The sequence below is a fragment of the Manihot esculenta genome, chromosome 3, assembly GCF_001659605.2.
Source record: "Manihot esculenta cultivar AM560-2 chromosome 3, M.esculenta_v8, whole genome shotgun sequence".
In the NCBI taxonomy this organism is placed as follows: domain Eukaryota; kingdom Viridiplantae; phylum Streptophyta; class Magnoliopsida; order Malpighiales; family Euphorbiaceae; genus Manihot; species Manihot esculenta.
In genome coordinates this window covers 20,623,007-20,642,846 of record NC_035163.2, presented here as the reverse complement: position 1 = coordinate 20,642,846, position 19,840 = coordinate 20,623,007, and the positions used below count along the sequence as shown (strand labels likewise).

The window sequence follows — 19,840 nt, the reverse complement described above, 5'->3', positions numbered from 1 at the left end:
GTAATTTTTTAAAAATAATATAATAAAATGCCTCATCCATTTCATAAAAATAGATTTATTTCTTTTTTATCCATCTCGATTTATAGACTATTATTTTGTATTGATCAACTTTCTAGCATGAGTTAATATGTATTGAAAATTAAAATACATTAGTGGAAAAAATAATGATAAATAAATAAAAATAAAAATTTCAGATGAACAAATTTAAACTTAGAAAAAATCTTTCTAATTCAAAAATTCTATATTTTCTTAAAAAAAAGCTATTCCACCTACACGAAATGTTCGTGATATTTAAAAAAAAAACAAAGCGGAGTTTTTAGAAAACTTCATCTTAATCAAATGCAATTTAAAATACCATACTGTTAATGCTCGACCTATCCGGATGAGAACGTTTGAAAAAAAAAAAAAAATTCTTACCCTCTTGGAGTGACATTACAAAATATTTTTGAGGCATATAATCGTTAATGGAGCTGTATGATTTTTCCTCCTTTACATAAAGAAGCTAAGATGTGATATATACATTTAAAGAGAAAAACAGTAAAGCATACAACGGGCAAAATCACCGCAAGCTCAGACCTCAGACTCTCAAGCACTTGGCACTTTTGAAATAAATTGCATGCCAAGGCTAACTCGAATATATATTCCTCTTGCCGAGCAATGATAGAGCACTGATTTGTATGAATTGTAATGCTTTTCTTGCATCCATCAGGGAAAGCAAATTTGCAAATTTTCAAGCCAAATGTAGGTTCCTCTACAAGTTAATTCCTGCTTCTTCCAGTGCAGCTGCCATGGAAGCTGATGCTTCTTCGAGGGTTCGCTTCTTCTCAACTGTGTCAAATGCCTCGATTATATCTCCTTCTTCCCAATCATCATAGACTTCCGCCCCAATACCACACTCCAGCCCAGAATTTACCTGGCGAAAAAATGAAATGTTATTCATGCTAAAATACAACTAGTTAATACTGCAAATGCAAAGGCAAAGTTCTTCATAACACTTAAATGCAGAGCAGCACAAGCTGGAATCCCTGTAACTGCATTCCAGCGACTCAATTTATCAATAGGAACTCGAATACTCTAAGAATGAAATAGTTATGATAGAAATAAGAAATTGAATAATCCAGTTGTTTCATTCAACACAAATTGCAACTGCTCGAGATTCTCATATGCTTTTACCTTGTAATACCAAAGAGGAAAATTGGAATAGAGCTGGCAGAACACTAACTTTAGACAAACTTGTTTGTTTACTTCTTTACTATGATGTAAAAAGGAGATACCAAAAGGAAACCCAACTAAGTAGAAGTAATAGAGTTCAACCCTGAGAGATTCAGAAGAATTGAAAAAATACACTTCCACCTCTAGAATTTATTTAGAATAAGTAAAAGCTTCATGCAACTCGCTGAAAATTTTCCAATAATGTAGTCGTCACATTTCATAAGGGGAACAGGAAAAGAAACAGAGAAACAATTATAGATATCAGATTATCAATTGTATGAACCTCTGTGACTTCTTAGTCCTAAGCAGTTATTAAATATTTGGGCTGATAATTCCTTCCATACTCCCGAATAAAGAGTTTAGATTGCCCATTTGCATGCATAAAATGTGATTTGAGACCAAATCCAAAATGCAGATCCAGAAAAGCATGACATAGACACCATGAGTAAGCAAATGAACTGCTAACAAATATTGATCAGAAATTTGACCCACTGTCAGAAAACAGAACCAAAGTGTACCTCTTTAACAATTTCCTTAACTCGTCTCAGGGAATCCAGAACACCAACATGGACAGTCTTTTTATTTCGAATGACCTTAATGCCACAGCCTTTCACTACTTTTCCATCCATGACCATACATCCAGCAACGCGACCGCTACCACTGCTAAACACAGCCCGGACTTCTGCTGAGCCAATTGTTGTTTGTTCCTATAAATAGACACGCAACTCTCAAGTGCAAATCTTTAATACTAAAAAATTCAGAGGACAAAAAAAAAAGCCACATGCTTGCCTAGTCAAGAAGGTTCATGGTTTAAATCCATATTTAGCTAAACTGATGATATTGATTGCTATGAATCTAATAGATTCGAATAGCATCAAAGCATCATATAGCAAACCCAACTAGTTTGGCATTAAGGCTTAGTTGTTGTTGATAATCACTATGAATAACTCATGGGAGTAGGAGTTCAATGAGAACAACAAGGGGAAACCATATCCCTTTGTTGGTAGCAAAAAGGAACTCAATTATTCTTGCATCATGGGGTCTGAAAAGATCAGAAATATGTGATCTTCCCCTTGAATTGCAAGGAAGTTGTCTCTAACTTTCTACGATTTGAACTGTGGTCCCCAAAATAGTGTAATCTTTTCAGTGCACCAAGGCACACTTTCACTTCCACCCCAAAACCAAAAGAAATGGAAAAAGCAAAGAGAAAGAAAAGAAAGATCAGCATATAAGAATAGAATTGGATGCATATGCTTCATGGACACTTCATTTTTAATGGAGATATTTGTGAGAAATGTTGTAAAGAAGAAATAGAGAAACATCAGCATGCCAACAAGGTGACATACTGAACAAGCGTGTCAAAACAAAGAAGGAAAAAAGAAAAAGAAAGTAATGGCAAACTGATTCACTCCTAAGTCTTACGTACTCACTCTTCACACGAGAAAGGCACCAGAAATGTTTCTTTAGATTCTTCCTACTCATGTTCAATGGATTTAAGGAACATTAACAAAAATGGTAATGCCCAATTACAAGAAAAGTCAATCTACCCCAAGTTCAACAGCTTCCCTTTCCCTACAACCCCCAATATAGAACGCTTCAAAGAGAGATAACATAACTTCGAAAAACTTTTCATGCAGCAAAAATTAAAAAGTAAAACAGTTTGCAAATAACTACTATCCAAACTATGCACCCAGTTCATGTAATAGAACTAGACATTCGTTGCATCTGCTATAAACATTACTAAAGGCTGGCCGAGAATATTAAAAAGAAAAAAGTGGATATAGAAAATAATGCTTTTGAATTAACCTCAACAGGCTCTAGAAGTCCTTCCATTGCATTTCGTACATCATCAATGAGATCATAGATAACTCTATATAGCCGAATCTCAACACCTTTGTTTTCTGCATAGCTCTTGACAGAGCCTGGCGCTTTGACATTAAATCCTAAAATAATAGCTTCACTAGCAATGGCAAGATCAACATCACTGGTGCTTACATCCCCTGTTGCTTGCAACAGGAACTTCAATGTGACATTATCTTGGGGCAGCACCTGTAAGGCTTGTCTGACAGCTTCAATAGATCCCTAGTAATAACCAGGAAAATTTTAGTTTCTTTGCGGATAATATCTTGCTAATGATTAATTTAAAACATTTTGGTAATAACTCAGTGCAACACCCCAAAAGTTCACAGGCATTAGCATGCAAATGTACTTAAGTCACCACTGTGTGTATGAAACAACAAAGGCAGTGCTGTTGTGCAAAGATTTCATTTACCTTAAAAAAATGGATCAAATTTTTAGAAATTTAAACTACAGACCAATACACGCGTCTAATAGCTAATTTAAAAAACTCTGTACATGAAGTAGTTATAAAACTAAATTCTCTAATTGCTCCTTAAGATTTTTGTTTTACTAGTTGTTTTGTGAATATATTATGAATGCAAATGTTTAATTTCACATGTATTAATATTTGGTGATTCTATCCAAACTTGTGAGTTAAAAGCTAATTTGAAATTTCACCTTACTGGAGTGGCATTTTTGTAGATCTGTCCAAAATCTTTTCATAATAGGCAAATAAGATTCTATAATCAGGATTTGGCAAGGATCCCATGCAGAAACAAACTAAAGCTAGCACATGCATGAAAGCCAAACCATATTTAGCTGAACAAGAAAATGTCACAAGGAACTCCTATTTCCAGTGTTACAAGAAATGTGTAACAGAAATATACCTGAACATCAACTTTCATTATGATGTTTAGCTGGTGCAAATCTAATCCGGAAAGCTTTCCAGACGAAACAGCAGATGCCAAGGAAGAAAGTGTGACCTTTCCATCCCCTGCCTTAGCTGATATTCGCTCATTTCGCAATGATTCTGCACGTGCTTCAGCCTTTTCACGTGCAATATCAAGGGAGGCAATGACCTCAAATTCGTCACCAGCAATTGGTACATTACTCAATCCAATAACCTACAGACGAGTACAAGATATTTTTGAAGTTAGGAAGAGCCACACAAGTCAACTAATTAAAAAACCAAGGAAACAACTCCGAATCTCCAATAGAAGGCATCACATCATACTGCTCACTTTTCTCGATTTCTAGCTTTAACATATTATACGTGATACTGAATAAAGAACCATTTTACTACACACACACACACACACACATATATATATTAACCGAGTATAATAAGTCATAATATCAAGAGAGAAAAAAAATAATATAAAAGAAAAATGAAAAGAAAAAAAAAAGAGCAACATTTAAGTGATAAAATTTATTGATTCTGTGGACAATCAAGCATAAAGGAGTAAAAAGAAAAACAACAAAAAAAGGTAATTGGGATTCAAAACTAGGGGGTCTTTTTGAAAATAAAAGTGCATAACTAGGCATTGCAATTCACCGATTTATCATAGATCATCAAATCATACTGAATAGGTTCTCCTAGAAACATGGTACCAATAAAAAGTGAATAAAGATAACTCGGCAGGTATGCAAATAAAATGTAAAGAGAAAAATAAACAAACCTGTACAGGAATAGATGGTCCAGCTTCATCAACTCGGTTTCCACTATCATCAAACAAAGCTCGCACCTGATAATAGGCATAAATCAGTAACGTTTTAAAAATAAGCAATTAGATCATTTGAAGCTGTAAAGAAAGTGTGAGGTTTTTTCGTTTTTTCCCATTAACCAACCTTGCCAAAGGCTTCTCCACAAACCACTACATCCCCTTTTTTAAGGGTACCATTCTGTACAATAAATGTAGCTAGTGGTCCTTTGGATTTATGAAGACCTGCCTCAATAACAGTACCCTTTGCATTTCTACGAGGATTAGCCTTCAACTCTTGTAACTGAAACAATCAGGCATGGGTCAGAACACAGATGCAAATAACTAATAAGCAAGACAGACAAATGCTGTTAAACTACACTAAAGCATTTCTAGTACAGTCCATTTGACAAAGATCAATAAATTAAAAAAATTAAAAAAAGAAAGAAGACCTTGAGATGGGGCCTCAAAAGTCATAATGATGACAACCAACAGTAAGTTCACAGCTATATTAGCCATAGCATAAGCAAAGGATTAGGCACTCTGTATCTATGTACATATTTTTATATACATAGTACATCCTTTTATTTCTTGGGAATCTTTCAAAAGCAAACACTTAGAATCCAACTGAATCTATAAGCATTGCAGCATTCAGCAGATATCCAGGAAGTTTGTTTCTCCCAGTATATATCTATGGGCATAAATATTTTTCTCAATGTCTTTTTGCTTGCTCTACTCCCTAAATCAGATAGTTTAATTCAAAAAACATTGCAAGCTCACATGAAAAACTTTAAGAGACAATTATAAGAAGAAACATTTGCATAAAAGGTTATTCTTAACATCCCAACAGCAGCCAGTATGAATGCAAGAGGGATACAAGTCATAACCATCAAAATATAACTAAGAATCCATATCTCACAACAAAACCGCTGGCAGACTAGAGTTAATTGTTGCATGCTGCAAGAAAGATGCTAACATAAACTAGAAGGCAGCGATGAAATTTAACTGACCTCAGCAACAAGCATAACAGTTTCTAGTAAATCATCTATGTTGTTTCCCTTGAGAGCACTGATCTGTTAAGACAGGATGGCAGAATATAATATTCGTCCAAAGAAAAGGATAAACCGATAAAGCACAAACAATATATGCAATAAAAATGAGCAGGTTAGAAAAACACACCTGAACCATTGGGATGTCACCACCCCAGTCTTCTGGCATGAGACCAATCGAAGAAAGATCTTGCATGACTCTTTCTGGATTAGCTCCATCTTTATCTATCTGGTAGGGAAAAAAAATGTCCATGGAGAATTAGCATGTCATCATGCCAGCATTAGTAAAACCATATGCATTTTTCAAGTGCAAAAAACTCATTCTGAGAAACAGAAAAGCCTTTATAGTTGGCATGCCTTATTTATAGCAATTACAATCGGAACTCCAGCTGCTTTGGCATGAGCTATGGCCTCATTTGTCTGAGGACGAATCCCATCATCAGCAGCCACCACAATGATTGCAATATCAGTCACCCTTGCTCCACGAGCTCTCATTGCTCCAAATGCCTACAGGAGCGGATAATATAGATATCATCTAAAGGTAAGGAAATACAAACTGATTACAGCAGAGTTGTGTATATAAAACATTTTAGGAGCATCAGTTGCTTAACAATTATTAATGCACATTAGATCTAAATTATCAAGCCTTTTTACCCGTTTTGAAAAGAACATAAAATTGCAGCTTACCTCATGCCCAGGAGTATCAAGGAAAACACAAGGTTGCAGCTTCCCATCAACAGGTATATGAACTGTATATGCTCCAATCCCTTGTGTGATCCCACCAGCTTCTGAGGAAGCAACCTGTAAATATCTAGCTGTCAGGATTCTGTTAAATTATCTATATGTCATGCTAGAACTAATCACATATAGCTTCAAAAATCAATTAACCCAAAATCAATCTCAAGAATAACAGATATTTTACTGGACTTCATTCTATATTAGGCCATAAAATTTTATTACAATAGGGAAGGCAGAATAGCCTAGAAAAGTTAGAAATTCAAATTTATTCAATGGCATCAAGGAGAAAACAATTCAAAAAAGTAGTGTCAAGATGATGAAGATTTCACATACCCTGCTTTTACGAATGTAATCCAATAGGGTAGTCTGCCATGCAAATGAACACCAAAGGGTTATTAGCCAGAAAAAAAGGTCTTTCAAAAATATACATGTTTTCCTTGCAAAATCAAACTAAAAGCAAAAGAAGAAGAAGAAAATAGAAAATGCTTATCCTCTACCTTGCCATGATCCACATGCCCCATTATAGCAAGGACAGGAGGCCTCTCTTCTAGTTTGTCCAGATCATCTTCATCAAGAATTTCCCTTTTTCTTGCCATTTCTTCAAATCTAACAGGATGAGCATCTATGACCTCCACATCATACTCCTTGCACACCATCTTTACCATGTCCTTATCCAGTGTTTGCACCCCATCAGGTTTAATCCCCTTTGAGTAGAGATACCCAAGAATTTCACCTTCACTGATGGCCAAGTTGTAGGCTAACTCCTCAACCAACATACCTTTTTCCCCAACTTCTAAAATTTCTACTCTAACAGGAGCTGCCTCTTTGGCAGCCTGGAGTCTAGCAGCCTTTCGGCTAGCTTTACTCCATTTCCTTCCTTTCCTCGCTGTAGCCGCACCTGGAATAGGGACATTGAGCTCCGATGCCTCCTCATCAGGAATCTCAACATCATCATCATCAACAATTCGTCTTCGAGGTCCTCCAGGTGAAACACTTTTCTTTCGGTCTTTGAACTTCCCCTGTGCAGGGCCCTTTGCTGGTTTTGTGGGGGCTAACACTGCCTGAGCAACTAGAGCATCAACAACTGGTTTTTTGCGGGCAAATTTGTCAACTAAAATTGGTCCGTTACCTTTTGTAGCACCCATATCAGATTTATCACTAACTGGTGAATTTGGAGCTGCCCCCACATCCTTCAAGATAACGGGTTTTTTCATCATAGGAGGAGGCGCTACAGATGGCTTAGCCTGTAGCTTGGGTTGAGGTCTCAGGGGTGGCTGCACAGGCCTTAAAGGAACACTAGGTTGAGATTCTAGATTTGTCCTTTCCCCTGTTACAGGTTCTTTCACAGCCTTATTATTAGTCTTAGGAACTTCCTTCACAACTTTTTGCACATTTGCTACAGTGTCCCCTTTCCTCCAAACACTCTTCAAAGTTTTAATTTTGCGAGAAGCCGCTGAATTCCCAGGTTTAGCGACTCTCGAGTTAGCACCCGCGTTAGATGGTGTGATTTTATTTACATTTCCATTATCTTTCCTCGTAGCGCTTGGAGTTGGCTTGGAAATCTCAAGCTTTTCAGCCTTTTCCAACACTTCTCCAAGAGACCCAATCACCTCATTCCTCTCTCGGTCATCATCAGAATCCCTCGAAGAGTCCAACTCAATGGAGCTCATACCTAAAAGGGATTCACCTTTTGAGCCAAGAGAAGATTTCAACACAGGCTTAGGAGCAGGCTTAAGTAAGATTTCGCTATCAACATCGCCATTACTGCTCGCTCTAAATGAATTATTAGAATCAAGAGAAACAGCATTTCCTTGCTCAGCAATAAAATCTGTGGTAGTGAACGAATATTTACATACACAATGCCATCTCTTGGCACTCCGTTTAGATAAAGAAACTCTCCTAACAAGTGAATACGAAGAAAAATAAGAAGATTCAGATGAACTTGTAGTGGCTGCCGCCACATTAGGGCTTCCTAAGCTAATCAAGGAAGCCAAAGACGGCATGCTTCCTACAAGAACCACCATGGAACCCATCAAAACAAAGTTTAAAAAGAACCCTTTTACCTCTACAACTTCATCTGCCCAAGAATTGCGAGAATTCGACAAATCAATCGAAACAAACAGGGATTGATAATCACACTTACCTCTCTTCACATGCAAATTTTGGGAGCTCCCATGAGAGAGGGAGACAAGAGAAGCTTTGTGGTTGGAAAGGAAGATATACTGGTAGCGACGAACAAAGCTAAAAATGGGAATTTGTGTGGCTGCTGGTCTCCGCCTGTTAAATTTTTTCCAACTGATAAGGCTTCCACGATTTCATGTATTTTTATACATTTTTTTTTCTTCTTTTATTCTTTTTTCACATTTTAATAAGAAAAAAAAAACAGTTTGTTTATTTTTCGATAATTAAAACTTTAAATTAAATAACTTTATGAACAAGATATAACTAATTTAGAATATTTTTATTAAAAAACAAAATAAAAATTGATGAAATATTAATTATGGTTAAATTGTGCACATTTTAATTTAATTGATTAGATGAGTTTTTTTTTAAAATTTAAAATTTCAGATAAAATTTTATCAATTCTAATGATTTAAGATCCAAATAAAATAGTATTTATAATAGTTGAGTAAGTTTATCTGAGTGGAGGGTGCTCCTCTCATTTTATTCTTTTTTTTTATTTGCTAATGATGTTTAACGGACTTGCCACTATTGGGCCATCTGTCTCTGTCATACGGATACATATGTACTAAAATGTCAGACATCTGTTTCATGCTAAACGGCCATTTAATTACCTCCTGGCACGCGTGTAATAGATCTGCTGAAGGGATGGGCCAGTTGTCCCTTTTCCTACTAGGCCTCAGAACCGAGCTAGGTGTGGGAAGACAAGGGCCCCAGGGAGGCCCCACCTCAAGGTCGTGTGATCCAGGCCGGCTCAATGAAGAAGCCTTTTGACCTTTGGATCAGAGTTGTCATCTTGGGCTTGGCCTTATATCGGAGTGGTGAAGCCCAGCGGTCATCAATTGCCCCTTTACCTTCTCATCAGTTATTTCATGAATAATGAGGGGGTAAATATCGAGAATCATTATGACTGCGCGGCCCGAGGACAGTTTTCCTTAAAACGTCTCTTCTTCACTTTACTGTTTCAAAATTTGAATTTCCTTAAACTTCCCAAAACTCTTGTTCTTCTCTGCTCTCTGCGTGTATCGCTATCTCTGTTCTCCTGCCCCGCTGTTTTCAAGGTACGCTTTTCATTCATCCATGGATAGCCCAAAGCTCCATGATGTTATTAATCAAGAGTCTAGTATTACTCTGACTCGCAGTTGTCGAAACCAGTAAAAAATAACCTCTCTGGTTATCAACAATTTACAACAGCAGATAGTGGTGAAAGGATCGAATCCACAGGGAATTGAGAACTTACCTATTTTCCTTATCAAGACCAATAAAATAAACTGAAACAAAAATAAACTGAAAAAAAAGAAGAAATAAACTGAAACGAGATAAACGGAAAGCAAAACAAACTGAAACGAGATAAAACTAAAAGCAAAATAAACTGAAAGCAAACAAATTGAAACGAGATAAAATTGAAAACGAGATAAACTGAAAGCGGAATAAATTGCAGTAAAAGTAAAATGGGGGGTTTGAGATTGATTTGATTAATAAACTACTGAAAGCAATAAAAATAAGCGAATAATAAAATAAAAGAGAAATAAATAATAAGAAAGTTCTAGTTGAAGAGTTGGATCCACTTCAATTATTGGGATTGATCATTGACACTTAGTTTCTTTTGATTGATTCAATATATTAGTTACGGAGATGGAAGACGCTTCTCACCACCATGTCTCTCCTTATGATTAAACCAATTAGGGAACGTCATCTAATTAATTACTAATTAACAAATTGCCAAGGAACGTCCTTGGGCCTTAGGCATCAAAACAATTGTTAATTGCATGAAGAGATAGAGAGATCCAATCCTAACTACTCAAACGCATGAGATGTTGCTAGATCATACAATTTCCTTGGTTTTTACACCAAGTGTTCTTATGTTTGAATAATCCAAGCAATTACGGACTTAAATCACCCAAACTAACATATTATTACCTTGCAATCAAGAATCAATTGGCCATATTGATCAAAACAACAAAGCAACAATGGAATTAAGCATGAGATTGTATGAATATTGAATAACAAAAGATAAACAATGTTTGATCAAGTCTCCCAATCCATAAAACAACTAAAGCATCACCTAATCTTCAACTAGAATAAAAGATTTCAGCCTCTCATGGCTAAAATAAAAACCAAAAATAAAAGAAAAGAAGAAAGGTAGAAAAAGAGATGTGAATCCCGTAGGTGCCTCCAAGGGGGGCTTGAAAGAGCATGGGAAGACTCCTTATGTGTCTTTTTATACTTGAAAAGTATTGCCCTAGATGATACTTGCTTCCTAATTAGTGAAAAGGCTGCCCAAGGTGTCAAGAGGCTGCCCAAAAGTCTTCAAGTGGCTGCCCAAAATGCCCTTGGTCCAAGATGTGCCATCCATGCACATGTGAGAAGGGAAAAACATGGGGCATGTGTTCAAGTGCAAGGAATGGGGCCTTTGGTCTTTGCTTGCTACCCAAGTGTCTTCAAGATGCTGCCCAAGGCGCCCAAGACTTGCCTTCACACTCTCCTTGCCGCCCATGCACTAATAAGGAAGGTGGAGCCTCCTTTGCAATTTGAATTTTGAATGTGCAAGGCATGAGATGGCAAGCATGTGATCTTTGAATTTAGCTTCCTTAATAAGCTGGATTTTGAAATTCAAAATTTGAATATGAATCTTGAAGATTTGAATTTCAAAATACTTTCCTTATTTGGCTCTTCATTTATGGTAACTTGAGACTTGGCTTCTTGAATAAGGAAAAGGCTACTTAGAGATTTGAAATTTGAATTTCAAATTGTTTTGACTGAATGTTCTTTCCTTCTTTGTCACTTTCCTTATTTAAAACTTTCCTTATTTAGCTTCACTTGATTCCAACTTGACATGTTTGCTCTCCTTTGCTCCATTTTAGGCAGTTTTAAGGGTATTTTTTCCAAAATGTCATTTTTCACCATTTTCTGCAAAATAATGTCAAGAGCACTAAATTAATCAGAAATCATGTAAATAATCATCAATAATATCAAGATAAAATGGACTAAATTATGCTCTATTAAATACCCCTACACCTAGCCTTTTGCTTGTCCTCAAGCAAATAAACATAGTCAAATAAACTTTCTTTGCTACTTGATCCTTATTTCCACTTAAGCTCTTACTCTAGACACCTATTTTGAATCATTGCAGTGAAGAATATATGCATGAAGATTACTCACCTTCTTTCCTTGTTTCCCTTTACTTACCATGGCTATGATTTATTTTACTCAAGAAAGAGATCATACATGCACATACTATTTGTTCAGATAAGACTCTTTTTAGCTTTCGAATTGACTTACCCTTACCTTGAAGTAGGGCTGAGCATTCGGTCGGTTCGGTTCAAAACCGAACCGAACCGAAAAAACCGAAAACCGAATTGTATAATTTTACAAAAACCGAACCGAACCGAATAAGAGGAATAACCGAATCGAACCGAACCGATTTGGTTCGGTTCGGTTCGGTCGGTTCGATCGGTTGAACCGATTTTCAAAATTTTTTTTTTAAATTCATTCTAAAATTCTATTGGTTCGGTTCGGTTCGGTCGGTTCGATCGGTTGAACCGATTTTCAAATTTTTTTTTTAAATTCATTCTAAAATTCTATTAAAATATTTTAATTTTAACTTTTACAAATAAAAAATCAATAATAATCATAAAACAATATAAAAATTAAAATTCTATCTATTTATTTTCAAAAAAAAAAATACAAATGCAAATATATTCATGCGAACCCCAGCTGAAATGCCCCAATACTCAATTCAAAAAGCAGTGTGTCATCGGATGTACAGATTGGGAAGATAAAATCTGAACGCAAGAATACAAAATAGAGCAATAACAGTAAAATAATACTAACCATAAAATAGCAAATTGAAACCAAGTATGCAATGACAACACTAGTAAGCAACAAAATTTGTACTGCTGCTCTCTATTTCCACAGCAGGAAGATTAAACAATCAAGCACAAATATACACCTATATTTCAGAAGTGATCAACAGAACAGTAAAAGAATCTATCTTGTGTTAGATTTCCAAGTCCAACATTTGCTGACAGGACGCTGAAGCTCATTGCAGTTAGCAACTTGTAAACTATAGTAACAGTATCAACTCCATCAGTGACATCAATCCAACAGACATATATATGCCACCAATATAAATATAAAGAAAATTGCATAATCCAAAAATCTAAAATTACATGATTCAAATTCCAAACGATTGAACGAGCATAAAATTAAACAAAAATATCTTCATTTTTGCCATCAAGTCTCTGACCACCATATTCTTCAAACTTGAACTGATATTTCACTTGCAAGTATAAAAAATATTAGAATAGCTATAAAAAGTTGTCAGAATCAATTCAATAATAAATAATAACAAGAAAAAATTATCTACCTTTAAATCATCCCATTTTATATCAATTGACGGTATTTTGACTGTTTTCATTAATACTGCTACCCACCTCACAATTTGCAAATGCTGAAAAAATAATAAAAAAATAATTTAATATTTATCAAGTGTAAAACATTTAAGCCAATAATAATTTAAAAAATTAAATAAGATTCTACATACCTTCTTCAAGTCTTTCCATATCTGCTATTTGTTCTTCAATGGACTTACGACAATAAGATTTTCGAAGCCAATCTTGTGCACATATTAAAGCCTCAACAACTTTAGGAGTTAAAGAACTCCTAAAAGAGTCAAGTACTCTACCCCCTGTGCTAAAAGCCGATTCTGATGCAACAGTAGAGATAGGAATTGCTAAAATATCTCTAGCCATATGAGAAAGGATAGGGAACCTATTAGAGTTAAGTTTCCACCAAAGTAATATATCAAATTCATCTTTCTCATCCACCACATGAATACTCTCGTTAAGATAGCAATCCAGATCTGACTTATTTTTAGCTTCTCCAATCTCAATTTTATGTTTTAAAAATTGACTACCCAAATTCATCCTTGATCTCTTTTTTGATCCTTCCTCATCCAAGTTTTCAATTGCAATTGAATTTATGTTTGCATTTTCATTAGCAAACATTCTCTTGTATTCATCAAACAACTCATACACAGCAGATTTAATTTTATCTGTTAAATCCAAACCCTTTCCATTCCCATACACAGCAGAAAGTGCAAAACCCATAAATTCCATCTTATATCTAGGATCCATCACAACCGCAATATAAATAAGTTTGTTCATTTTATCAGGATCCCCCCAATATTTATCAAACTTCTCTTTCATCTTCTCACCCATATTTGCCAAAGTTAGGTCATCACTAATTTTCCACTCTTGTAATAAACAATCAACTGAACTAATCTCATCAAAAAAAATATTGGAAGTGACATATCTAGAACCTGAAATCTTTAATGTAAGATCATAAAAATGACCCAAGAAATCTACAATTTTTCTAATATAGTCCCAATCCAAACTATCAGGCACATCATCACATTCTTTACCAGATACAAGATCAAACTTAAAGCATGGATCAATAGTTGCAAATCTATCAAATGCATTTTCAAATTTTTCCGCAGTTCTCAACATCAAATAGGTGGAATTCCACCTAGTGGAAACATCCAAAGATAAATGACATTTGCTTTGAATCCCCTCCATCTCACAACATGATTTGAATTTTTGCAATCTAGCAGGAGATTGTCTCACATATCTCACTGCTTCTCTAACCCTTTTTACTGCTTCAATATTTTCTTTCAGTCCATCAACCACAACTAAATTAATTATGTGGGCAATACATCTCATATGAAGATATTTGCAATTTAAAATCCTAAATCCCCAACCATTAATTTTCTTTTTTAAATATGTAACAGCCACATCATTGGAACTAGCATTATCCACAGTCACTGTAAATACTCTTTTAATTCCCCAATTAAGTAAACAACTCTCAATAGCCATGCCAATATCATCACCCTTATGACTTCCAATTGGACAAAAATTAAGAATTTTTTTATGAAGTGTCCAATTATCATCAATGTAGTGTGCAGTGATACACATATAATTAATTCTTTGCAATGAAGTCCATGTGTCTGTGGTAATGCAAATTCTCTGACTACACTTTTGAAAGTAACTCTTCAATTTCTTTCTCTCCTCTAAATATAAGTCATAACAATCCCTTGAAATAGTCCAACGGGATGGAATTCGAAACTTAGGCTGTATGCATTCAACCCATTCCTTAAACCCTTCCCCTTCTACAAGCATAAATGGCAGCTCATCAATAATTATCATTTTAGCTAACTTATGTCTAGCCACATCTTGATCAAAATGCCAACTACTTAGTGTGCCAAATTGATAATTTCCCCCTCCCTCTTGTGTACTAGAAGAAAGTGGTTGTAAAGACAATTGTGATTGTCTAGTAGTCACACTATGGGGGTTTTTTATGCATGCAGACATGTGATGTTTAAGTGTAGATGTGCCATTTTTTTTTGGATCACAATAAAACTCCTTTTCACAGTAATTACACTTGCCTTTTTGAATTCCCATATCATCAATAAACTTAGAGAAGTGGTCCCACACAACTGATCTTGGCTTCATACTCTTCCTCTTCATTTTGGAAGTTGCATCGGCAGCTTCAATATTGCTCGAAGAAACAGGAGGTTGTGACGTAGGATTTGATGGTTCTTGTTGATCCATCTGTAAATAAATAAATTATAAATCTCAATCAATTATAACACTAAATGAAATCTAATGTACACACAAGATGTGTATTGAAGAAAAGAATATCAATGCTAGTAAATATGTTCATGGTATATATAAATATATAAATATGTTCTGACTAGTCTAGTGCCACATGCTTTGCATGCGAATTTTTCTGCAAGGCCAGCATTAGAGTCAAACTAATAAGAGAACCTTCATGTTCATGGTATATGACTGTTTGCTAAAAAAACCAGATTTATGAAGAACCACAACAAATAATAGAATAATGTTCTTAATCTGATTTGACTCTCAATAATCCAAAATATCTAATGACAAACAGCACCTACTGTAACAACAAAGTCAAATACAAAAAATAAACTAAATACTTTAAATACCCAAAATAACCAAATAAACTATTATAAATTTCTTCCTAAGATTCAGAAGTCTAAACTCTTTAACAAACAGTGTAGCAACAAAGATGCACAGCCAGAGGTAATGCAACTCATCAAAATGACAATTGAAGCTTAGATTAAATTAGTTAAATGATGGCAGATTTTATTGAATTTCATGATTTTGTGGATTAGAGAATTGGGATTTTGTGATTTTATAGATTAAAATGGCTTGGGATTTTATTGGTTTCTTGGGCTGTTATAGTTTCTTCTTTTCATGTAATATGAGATTTGTTCTCATCAGTAGTTAACTTTTTGAGAAATATCCAGCTATGCAAATATTTAAAAGACAATATGTATGCATTTGTATTCTTTTCTATTTGTTTAATGAAAGGACAAGTTATGCAAAGTTATGTTTGGACTTTTTAGCTTCTTTTCTGTATATCCAAGCAGCTTATGTAATTAGCCCATTTTCATTTATAAACCATAATCATGTTATACAATTGATTTGAACATGTCCAAAACTAAGATTAATGCTAAAAAAAAATGGACACAATAATGCATTATTCATTAAAACCAGCAAACTAATTTCATTACAATCATTTTCTGATCGGCATGGCTATTGATAAGAAACAGTAAGTTCCAAACCAAGTACTGTAAAAAATAAATAAGAAAGCTCTATTGATAATTGATCAGTGAATGAGCAGTTCATTTACTTTCCATAGGCAGTTTCTGATGGATTGGAGAGCAACATTTAACAAGATACCTCAAACAACAAAGTTACACAACCAACAATTTTCTGAATAGTGTAAAAAAAATTTACTTACCTTTTACAGTTGCTGATGAGGACCGAGGAGGCGAGGACTGAGAACTGAGAAAGACTGAGGACTGAGGAAGACAGAGGATTGAGGACAACCAAGTTGCTGACAGCGTTGAGAGCCGATGGACTGGAGAGCGACGGCCGAAGATTGCGTGGAGAGCGACGACCGACGATTGTGTGGAGACTGGAGAGAGAGAATAGAGAGCTACAGTGGAGAGCGACGACAGTCGGCGACTCAGCGTTGCAAGTGAAGATCGATGACCCGAGTTAGCCGCGATGGTTAATCGATCGATGTCGGGAGGAGAGTGGAGGTTGGACGGTGGACGGTGGACGGTGGATCCGCTGGAAGTGGTGGAGCTCAGTGCTCAGAGAAGAGGCACAGGTGTGAGTGTGACGGGAGGGGTGAGGCGGCGTGGAATCTGCGTCTCTACTCTCAATGGCACATCTTTTAGATTTAGGGCAAATGCTTATAAGGGTATATTTCAAAACGACGTAGTATAGGTGATTTCGGTTCGGTTCGGTTTAATCGAAATTTTTGAATCTAAAACCGAACCGAACCGAAATAACCGAAATTTCTAAAATTAAAAACCGAACCGAACCGAAATAAATAAAAAACCGAACCAAAATTTCAAATCGGTTCGGTTCGGTCGGTTTTTTCAGGTTAAAACCGAATTATGCTCAGCCCTACCTTGAAGTACTTTATTCAGTCTTTTGCACTTAGATCTTGCTTGAAAAAGTCACCAACCTTTTGACGTGAAGGTACATATTGGTGATACCCACCCCCAGTTACTCAGTTGGTCACCTGTCCAAGTGGCTACTAGCTCTATTCATAGTCTTTCAACCATTGGAACAGTTTTGAATTTGTGCTCATGAGGTCTTTTCCTTTGCTGAATTTTCTTTCTCTCAATGATTTGGGCAAATCAACACCAATTACTAAAACAAGTCATGTTAAGTTCATTCACACAATTTTCAATTTATTCTCTCTAATGAGCATCATCAATACATTTTTCACCATGGCAAGCTCAAAGATTCAATTCAAAAGGCAATTCTCAAATATGAATATAACTCACTGCAATTGATTCAACATAAGTTTAAAGAGTCATCACATCAATGGGGTCATGGAAAGAAAAGCTCATCCAACATAGTTCATTAGTTTGAGTAGAGCAAATCAAAACTGAAAGAAAAACTGTGGCTACATGTGTGTGTTATTGAAAGCAAGAATAACAAAAAATGAAAAAATTTTGCCTAATGCAAGCAAACTAAAGATTAAAGCAAAAATAAACTTAAAAGTAAAAATTCAGAGATATGCACCCCCACACCTAAATCATGCATTGTCCTCAATGTATTGGAAATATTAAAATGCAAAAGAAACTGAGTACTCCCCTGGGTGTGGTGTGCATGGTGTGATTCTCTTGATCAAGGCTCAAGTAATTGGGGAAGGGAAAAGCGTCCCAACTGCATTGAGCAAAAAGTGTAGCACTCCTTTTGATTTGGTCATAGCCCATCCTATTTTTTCCATGTACTCATGAAGCAACATGATTAGCTTCTCTTCTTTCAGATGAGGTGTGCCTCTAGCCCTTATGTTTGCATTTTTTAGCACTTCCAACTTCAATTGATATTTCTCCATAGGTGGCTGCAATTTGGCATCAAGTTCAGGCAAAACAAGTTCTACCTTATCCGGAGATTTGGGAAGGCATTGATCTGCATGCGCCTTTGGTTTAGGCCATTAGACTTCCACTTGTTCCTCGTGAGCAAGGGCTGTTTGCGTTGGAAGGCTGAAAGGAGTTTCAGGCGATGGAAGTTGTGGTGATAGGTTCGGCGGCCGAAAGGTGGTGGAGTTTGGCGACCGAAAGGTGGTGGTTTCAGTCTGCGCGAGGCTGATATGAAGAGGTGCGATTGGCTCCCCCTTGTTCTGCGCATGGCTGCAGTCCACCTGTTGGAAGCAACAGTCAGTTTCTTTCAGTTTCTTTCAGTTCTAGCTCTTTCTGGCTCTTTTCCCTGCGAAGATCATTGTTCAGAATATCATCTTGATTCATATAAAAAACATCTTTTCTCAAACAATCAATGATATCTAAACTATCAACAGGTTCTGTGTAACAGCCCGGAAACCGATACCCCTCTGTAACGGCCCGAACCGCCACCGGCGCTAGGATCCAGATCGGCTTAAGGCCGCCGGGACCCGTAGCAAGCCTGCTAAACATCCTGAACTCTAGGTATAATCCCGTACACGATCAGCATTTTCATAAAACTTTTAAAACTTTTTCTTACCTCAGCTTGACCTATGCATGAAAACATAGAACCTCACAGGGTCATCAAGCTAACTGTAAAAACATATCCGCTTTGGGTCAAGGGATTGGAACCCTATCTTCCCTCACGGGCCATTCAAAACTCATAACATTAAAACATTTTCTTAAGATCATGCATAACAAAAAGGGATTAACCAACACTCTAGGCAAAGCACAATTCTACACATCTCATGCTACAACACATGACATATCTATATTTTTCTTACTTGGCTCTATCTCTTTTCATCATAAACCATACCCTATCCATTCATACATATCCTTAATATACAAAAGTCCAAATATCATCATCATCATGTCCACAACTAAGCTATAAAAGCATACTAAGCATACATAACATGTCATCTCTTTAGCAACTTCCTTACATATACATACAACATCTCTTATACATAAACAAAACACAACTAAACTATTACAACATGCATATCTGAACCTTGACTTTACCCTGCAGCCTCCGGACTCTGACTTAAACCTGCAACACTGGGGTTAGGGGAAAGGGGTGAGCTAAAAAGCCCAGTGAGTAGAAACAGGAAAAAAACCATTCATTAATTACATGCTTTCATGAAATGCGTCATAACACAAGTAAATCACATAACTTTCTCTGGTCCGTCTCGGGGTTCATGCAGATAACTATTCCCCACGGAGTGTTTTCTGAGAGTACTCTTGAATTGCTAGCATCTTTACTCTCAAGGATCGGACATGACCCCAAAAATCCCTCTGTCGGTGCCCGGCTCCCCCATAGGAGCTCACAAAGGCCTATAACATACATGACATGGTGTCTGGTCCACAGAGAGCTCACATGGACTTTCCTACAGGTACTCGTCCGGCTCTCAAAGGACATAGACAAGACTCTATGACAGATATGGGCTATTGGAGTCGCCTTGGTCCAAACCTACCTCTGCATCAACATGAAATAATGCAATGCAACATATTCGTGAACTAGTGCAATCAACCTACTATACATAATCATGATGCATGCTCATGCTTTAGGCATT

At 36.2% G+C, this 19,840-nt stretch overlaps 2 protein-coding genes across 4 annotated transcripts; both read right to left on the bottom strand.

Annotated features, from left to right (window-relative positions):
- Positions 1-427: 427 nt before the first annotated feature.
- On the bottom strand, positions 428-8,840 carry LOC110610433 (translation initiation factor IF-2, chloroplastic). Of its 2 annotated transcripts, XM_021750352.2 has the most exons (13): positions 8,682-8,840; positions 7,036-8,546; positions 6,872-6,904; positions 6,488-6,601; positions 6,158-6,307; positions 5,931-6,029; positions 5,762-5,824; positions 4,900-5,055; positions 4,731-4,796; positions 3,939-4,175; positions 3,019-3,294; positions 1,731-1,919; positions 428-913 (listed from the first exon to the last, which is right to left on the bottom strand). In XM_021750352.2, the coding sequence occupies exons 2-13, from the start codon at positions 8,539-8,541 to the stop codon at positions 752-754; spliced, it is 3,051 nt and encodes a 1,016-aa protein (XP_021606044.1). In that variant the 5' UTR covers positions 8,542-8,546; positions 8,682-8,840; the 3' UTR covers positions 428-751. The 2 variants fall into 2 exon arrangements, with proteins under 2 accessions (XP_021606044.1, XP_021606043.1); XM_021750351.2 differs by having other exon boundaries at positions 7,036-8,839.
- Positions 8,841-12,409: 3,569 nt separating this feature from the next.
- LOC122723204 (zinc finger BED domain-containing protein RICESLEEPER 2-like) lies at positions 12,410-13,852 on the bottom strand. Of its 2 annotated transcripts, none has more exons than XM_043954710.1 (3): positions 13,266-13,852; positions 13,089-13,172; positions 12,410-13,001 (listed from the first exon to the last, which is right to left on the bottom strand). In XM_043954710.1, the coding sequence occupies exons 1-2, from the start codon at positions 13,837-13,839 to the stop codon at positions 13,111-13,113; spliced, it is 636 nt and encodes a 211-aa protein (XP_043810645.1). In that variant the 5' UTR covers positions 13,840-13,852; the 3' UTR covers positions 12,410-13,001; positions 13,089-13,110. The 2 variants fall into 2 exon arrangements, with proteins under 2 accessions (XP_043810645.1, XP_043810646.1); XM_043954711.1 differs by having other exon boundaries at positions 12,410-12,990.
- Between the last annotated feature and the right edge of the window lie 5,988 nt (positions 13,853-19,840).